Below are 7,688 nucleotides of genomic sequence, written 5' to 3'. Positions count from 1 at the left end.
TGTTATGGATATATATGCCTTCGCAAAAAACGATTTCGTTAAACGTCTTGCGTTTCGCTTAATAGTAAATCCTCGGACAATTATGAATGGTGGGTGATGCCGCACCAGACTTCTGACTGGGTAACGAGTTTACTTGCCACTGTCTTCCTTACTTCATGCTATCAACTGAAAATGACCATGACATAAGATTTGCCCCGTCAAATCAATCTGTTGCAAATCCAATTTTGCTGCCCATGTTCATAGAATTTGCATAGGAAAATAAGTCATTTTATTATAAGTAATTTTATTGGCAATAAATTTTTGTTTACTTTTTTTGACCAATCGTGTTAAAGCTCAATTTATATTTGACTCCCGATGCCTTTTCTGTTAGCTTTGTTCTGTGTACAAAAACAGTTTCGTGGTCAACTCTACTAAAATCACGTCGAATCGTTGAGTTGTCAAGATATCAACACATCTTGCATGTGTATATACACTCAAATGCTATTTTGGACAACTGAATTTTAATCTCGAATGCAAGTCATGTCTCAAGTAGAACATTCTATATTGTACACCATGTGTTGTGTTTACAGGGCATATCAACCACTTTATTAGAGACAAGATGAAACTTTACTTTTTCCAGAAAAAAGTGGTAAATTGTACTCTTCAGATTTACAGCCATTGTCCTATTTCATCGCATGAATGCCATGTGATACTGTATAAATCTATTCATAAGTGAATGATGGCTGGATCATGAGTTCACATCACGTGAACAAGCCTTTAAAATTACTCATTGTTTTCAAAGTTTTTCTCGGTAATAATTTAATTTATGTAGTCCGTGAGACAACAGCACAATGCCCACAGTCACGATAATTCAGTATTGTTCGTTGGCAGCCGCCAAAAGACCTGACAAACACATCCTCTCGACAGATCAAAGTCCGGTGACAGGGCTGAACAGCGAAGTCATGGGACAATGAGGATCAGAAAAAAACAAAAGAGTTCTGTCAACACACAAATCTCAGGACCTAATGTTTCGTGTAAATACTCATGAAGTCCAAGAACACGGATTATTTTAGTCGCCGAAGTAAAGAGCAATCACATTTTTTCATTTAATAAGAACAGTCTCTAGTTGATGTTGTTTGTCGCGCTGAAAACCTACGTTTGATTGTCAGGTCGATGCATGCCATGAGATCCAGGTCAGATTAAAAGCTTTGGATCAAAAACACATCAATCTTTTTCGGAAATACGGCAGCGTGTTGAAGTATTGTAAACAATATCAGTATCAATCAGTCTGTTATCTCAAGTCATGTGCTGGAAGTAAACACGCTTTAATCATTTGTGACTTTATTTTTTCTAAGTCCTATTTTTACATGGACACAGAATTATCGAGTGACGGAATCGTTTTAATGCGAAATGGGTATTTGAAGTTCCATGGGGAACCAATGCAAGAAAACCGACTGTACAGCACATCGCCAGATAAAGAATTTATCCGCTGCCAACATAGCAATATTTTGGTATACTTTTCATGTTAAATGAGAAGCCTTTAGAAATTTATGTAGCTACAAACATACCTGAATGAAAAACAGTTTGGGTTTGCCGGCCAGTGACGGACAGACGTCACCCTTGAAATATCCTGTGATAATGTCAACTGTTGTTGGTCCATCTCGACCGTATATGCAATCCTGGTCGCCGTGAGACAATATGCTTATCGCAATACAATCACTGTTGCTATGGTCTTCATTAGCAACTGGAATGTTTAATGTTAGGTAAAAAGACGATTTAAAAGATAATTAGCAATTAGTTAAAATATTCTACCACTTATAGTATTACAACAACTTCCTGTGTCCATTTACACAGAGGGTGATCTAATGCTTTCTATAAACGCAATTTTTAACCTCCAACCCAAAAACACTCTCTCTCTCTCTCTCTCTCTCTCTCTCTCTCTCTCTCTCTCTCTCTCTCTCTCTCTCTCTCTCTCTCTCTCTCTCTCTCTCTCGATAGATAGATAGATAGATAGATAGATAGATAGATAGATAGATAGATAGATAGATAGATAGATAGATAGATAGATAGATAATATGTGGTTGGTTATGCATATAATATGTGGTTTGGTTATGCATTTTTGCACTATACATGATGTCGTCTGTACTACTGCCACTCATCTCTTCAAGTGTTTTTACAAGTTTTTATCATATTTCGCTGAGAGAGAGTTAATCGTAAACTTGTTCTCAACCACGACGAAAAAGTCTGGAGACAGCGAAAAAATTGACGTTTAAAATTGAGAGAGGATGAAATTAATTTTAAGCTCTGAAGGTCAAGTTTTCGGAGGTCCACAGTAAATACTAGTACAATATTCTCTACGGTTTTCCAAACGGGTCTTCACAAGACGATACGTGAACCGACGCACTTTCAGCCTGCGAAGATATGCCCAATCCTGCTATTATCGGTAAATCTCTTTCGTAAAAGAATATCGTACCTTTTTGAAGCAGATCATTGATTTCTAACACAGATAAATCGTCGTATATATCGACAAAGAAACCAAGCTTGGAGAAGGTGCGTCTGAGGTTTTTAGCATCGACTCCAGTACCTTGTCTGCTTTCTATGTTGTTATTGAAATTTTCGATGTTGATAATGATCGCACGTCCCCTCTTGCGGTGTGACATATAGTATTCGTCTGGATTTTGGTTGATTTGTCTTGCCTGTTCTGAGTGTACTTCCATCTTCTTTCCCTTGTTTTTGGATTTTTTGCTGAAACTAGAATGCAATATATACATGGCAAGTTTGAATGTCGATCGTTTAATTTATGGTATTATATCTTGACATTAATGCTGTTTCTTGGGCATCTTTGGACTTTTTAGCATCATGAAACATCAAAAAATCAACGATGAGTTGAAATTTTATTCAGACATTGTGGGAGTACAAGGTAAAAGGTAGCTCTGTATCATATGTTGAGTATTGAATTTTGAGAGAGCTAGCTATGCAACGTATTAAAGGGACAGAATTTTGTTTGATACGAGATATTACTTATATTGTCTCACATGTTGAAAGATACAGATTGAATGGATGACCATGCTTATATTCGACCCTGATTTTAGATAAATTAAATGAAACCATGGCGAAAATGAATTAATGGTCATGGCCATTAATTCATTTTTGTTCTAAATTTTAAAGTCTTGAAAATCTTGCAAGAAGTATGTCTGTACAGTAGCCTATATTTTGAATAACTACATTGAGCCCACACCAAATACTGGCAAGCTTAGGCAATATTTTCAAATAAATACCGACCATATCCACTGAACTCCATCAAAATGTAAACATTATGTCATTGGTCAAACATGTTCTTCGTTTCGGATATAACAATAGATCCATTGACAAAACAACACATTTTTTCACTATTTGAATTTCAGTGTGCCATGCAGTCTTTGTAACAATGATAAAGTTAACATTTAAAGAGTGGGTTTATTTTTGTCATCATGCGCATACCATGAGACCACGTACGACATAGTTATGTAGTTAGCAGTCTTCATGACACATCTACCAGTTGCAACTTACAAATAGCTATATGTATGTCGCATTCTTATTTTAGCGACGGAAGGACACAGGTGCAACCAACGGAGCTATTCATCGAAAAAGCTATTCCGGGAGGAATTTTTTGAGGGCAGGGGAAATTTTAAATTTTACTTGGGCAAGGGACATATTTTTAGCTGGCAGGGAGCAGATTTTAGTTTTTGTCGGGCTGGGCAGATATCGGTTGATTGGGGTTGTGGAATAAACGAGGAGAGGGGAAGTTAAGCCTATTTATAAAATTAAATATGGGGAAAATCGACAGTTTTTTCATCTCAAAGCAGCGGAGCTTCATGTCTGCAGCGGAATGATGAAATTTTAAGGGGAAATTTTTTCCAGGGTAAGGGAAATCGACAAGATTTTTTCACCACAGGGTAGGGGAGCTTCAAAAATTCACATTGGGGAGGGGAAACAGGCAAAAATATATGAGGAGTGGGTAAAAATGAAGTTTAAGTGCGGGTGGGTAAGTCTAAAAAAAATTCAGATGAAGGGCAAATTATGGGCACACAGTCCATGTAGCCGACAATGAGATGCAAATGATATGCGGTAAAGGTCTTCTCGACAACTTTCAGCTGGTTGCTCACTTTCTACTATTTTTATAGTATTTTATACAAAGGCACAGACTTATTCTACCTTCAACTTAAAACTGATAGTGATTTTGTAGCTCATTCTTTACTATTTTTCATAGTTTTTGGTAGCCGGTAACAGACACTTCGTGTTCGTGTCGGCTACATGGACGATCTGCCAAATTATGAGCAGCTAATTGATTACCCCCTGGGCTTAAAATTAGTCAGTTCACATTACCTGAAGGACAAACGCTCGCGCTCACACGTTGCGTTCTACTGATGAGGGTAGTTACTGTTACGTATCAGAACTGTCAGTCAATTACTTTTTATCTGTAAATTAGTCTTGAATGGCTATAGATACGTACAGGTGATGCAAACATTGTGAAAACCCGACTCAACAGAACAAGAATTGAAATACAATGGGCCCATATCTGTGAAGGACAGCATATGGAAGGGCAAAATGTATCTGTGTTAGATAGCAGAGACAGAAAAATGTCTGTTAAAACGTAATTCATTGTATTTAAAGCTAAAAGTAAAATTATTAGCAACCGAAATCCATTTTATCAAAATTCAAGTTACCCGAATAAGTTGAACTTGGCGTCGACGTCATCGGCTGAAGTCATTTCTCCGGTATTACTGTCTTGGCTTTTATGGGACGGTGTCTTTCCGGCACCAGAAGTGCCGTTCCGTGTGTTCTGTTTATCCCCACCGCTGTTGTAGGCTGTATCGGTGACATCGTCTGTACCTTTGGCACAACCCTTCCCATTCACGGTCGATTCCAATCCGTCTCTTTCTAATATATCGGTAAAGCCTGTAAAGAAAATGCCGAAGCGGTTTTGAGCAACAACTGACTCGTGCTGACGGTAACATGCAATGCAGCATCCGTCGAATATTAAATAATGAACGAATTTAGGTTTGTTTTATACTACATGTATCTGACCGCATTTACCGCCATGCCTTATGTATGATGTACGATTCAGCTAAATAATAAGATTGTAAAAATAAGCAGACATAATCGAGGCTCAAATATGTATTTGAACAGACCGGCCATGGATGAATTCAGATTAAACTGACATCAAAACATGAACTTCGTACAGACTTGCAGATTCGGCGTGAAGTGAGCCGGTACTTAATACAACGGAGAAGCAGATATCATCGATTTTGGTCAGCTCAATTTATAAGGTCGTATTGAATTAACTTTGTTGGATAAGAAGTACATACCCCCATCCTCTGCCATTGTTTTCTGTTCTGAAAGTTAGTTGTAGGCAGACCGACACAGTTTAGTCAGTGGTGTTGTTTCAACAAGTTCCAATTTGCTGTGTTTATCTGACACGTTATCTTCGAGAACAATCGGTAGATTTCCGATTGTTTGTGTGAACTCTACGGACAGTCGGGTTAATGTAAGACAGGTGTCATTGTGAGCTTTGCTTAAATATCTACCAGGTGATTACAATGTCAGGCAGAGGTATGCAGCAGTGGACATATAATGTGTAGGCGTTTACCGCGAATTGTAGCGTCACCGACACCTAAGTTGTGTCAGAATTCGGAAGATACGTAAGAATGTAAAAAAATAGTTCTGTACTAATTTGAGGCATGTGTCTATCATAATACATATGTTAACACGTGACCGGAGAGAGAAGTCTTGACACCCTTAGGTCAAAAACGGCATAATATTAAGTCGACTTAATCAAACTTACAAAGAAAAAATGATTGAGCATTTAAAAAGAGAAATTTATGCGTGAAAGTTTAGTTTTGACATTCGCAAATTATATAAGCTATATTCTACAACTAATTATGACATTTACGTACCATTCTTTGTATAAATAGTAAACATGACAAGCCCCTATTTGATGTTGCGACAAAGTGTGATAAATTGTATGCAAATATCATTCTAAAATCGGTCATGAAGAAGTAGAACATAGTCGGGCTTGTCACGTGTCACTACAACTAAACATCACCATGCACCTAGGTTATCGCTTCAGTGAGGCAAAACTCATATGCCTTTCAGGTATACACAAAATGAATATTAATCATCATGAACCATGGACTGACCTATCTGCGCTTATCTTTTGTCTCTCTCGAGTTTTTTGCCCTGGGCTATTTATAAGTTTCCCATCTCCTTTCTGTTTGCTCTACACTATTTATAAATGTAAGGAGGAAGCACTGACATTGTTCCTCTAACAACAGCTGGGTGCGTTCATTTTTTCAATTCTCAGTAAATTCTTAATTGGTACGTCCTCCATCGATTTGAGCATCTGACGGTTAACTTTCTCGGAAAGCTGATGATTTCATGGAAGTCAATTTTATTGGCAGTGCACCAGTTTCGGTCACGTGAAATCGCACGTGATTTTAAGAATGACATCAATCACATCCCCCGGGGGACCATAAGTGAACAAAGTTTGAACTATGGTAGGAGGGGGGTCCTGAAAATGAATAGTTCGATCAAATTTTTGAGTACCTACATGGTATCTCTACATGATTACGTCACCCGTTTCCATGTCAGTGATTAATTTTGATCGCTTCACCCTCTCCTGGACGGCAATAGGGCTGACTTTAAATGACGGCATATTTGTATCATGAATATGATGCAAAATTTTAATTTGCACGAAATTTCTTAATATTATGACTTCAAAAATACTAGGGGAACAAAGAAAAGCCTTTTTTTCATATCAGTGTTTTGATAAAAAACATAACTTCACCAATCTCGTAAAAATGATTTAAAAAAATTGTCCGAAATTTTGTCGTGATCGGAGAATATCATGTACGCGTTTTTAATTTTGGAGAAACGGCTTTGTTATCAGCATCAGTCATCCAAGCGCAACCGATGGCATGGTTTGGTTTCAAGCCAAATTCCATTATCTATAATTATCTAATAGACATAATTAGGCCTACACTTTGCTCGCTGCATAACTAACTTTAGTTTTTCTGCTGATGTACAGCTTGCTCGGAAGGTTATAACTAATCGGTCGATTGTCACTATTCACGGCAACTTAGGGAGTCTATCGTGTATAATTCAATGATAACGGTAAGATTCAGCCAACCAATTGGATAACAGCTTCCGAGATGCTGGATATAAGCCCATTATTTTTGTAGGGACTGCTAGGTAGGTCACATATGACAATGGGATCTACAGTAGTTCCAGTAATCCCGTGTATAGTGGGGAGTTTTGGGATACGACATGACCGGGTGGTTATGAACTCATGATACGTGTGACAAAGAAGGTGGGGTTGTCTCCAGTCAAATCTACGGGAAAACCTAATAATAATCTTTGAACAATGGAGGCTTTCCGCGCCCTGGCACACGTGTCTCTGACGACAGGATGTACCATGAACCCACGCTCACGATGGTTGTATATCACTCAGTCGAACCGTAACAAACTACTGTAACATTGGAATGAAATTTGCTGAATTTGTTGCGGGAATACTTTAAACTAAACCTTAATATAGTGGTTCTCTTACTTTATGTCGCCCTTTGTAAATCTTGATACTAACGGTTGAAATACTCAGCACGAAATATTGTGATCATCGCAAAAGTAAACTGCTCTGGCATTTCTGAATCTGTAAATGGCTTCGTTTCCAACGA

The 7,688-nt window shown here is 37.9% G+C and overlaps 1 protein-coding gene across 1 annotated transcript in view; it reads right to left on the bottom strand.

Annotated features, from left to right (window-relative positions):
- LOC139123244 (caspase-7-like) overlaps positions 1-5,510 on the bottom strand; it is an 8,090-nt gene extending 2,580 nt beyond the window's left edge. Inside the window, exons 1-4 of the mRNA XM_070689372.1 lie at positions 5,328-5,510; positions 4,686-4,917; positions 2,453-2,730; positions 1,548-1,723 (exon numbers count right to left, since the gene is read on the bottom strand). Of these exons, the coding sequence (XP_070545473.1) occupies positions 1,548-1,723; positions 2,453-2,730; positions 4,686-4,917; positions 5,328-5,343 (702 nt within the window). The 5' untranslated portion in view covers positions 5,344-5,510. The remainder of the gene's footprint in view (positions 1-1,547; positions 1,724-2,452; positions 2,731-4,685; positions 4,918-5,327) is intronic.
- Positions 5,511-7,688: the final 2,178 nt, after the last annotated feature.

The sequence above is a fragment of the Ptychodera flava genome, chromosome 22 (assembly GCF_041260155.1).
Source record: "Ptychodera flava strain L36383 chromosome 22, AS_Pfla_20210202, whole genome shotgun sequence".
Lineage (NCBI taxonomy): Eukaryota > Metazoa > Hemichordata > Enteropneusta > Ptychoderidae > Ptychodera > Ptychodera flava.
Note: the sequence above shows the minus strand (reverse complement) of the source record. Positions and strands in the feature narration are given on the sequence as shown.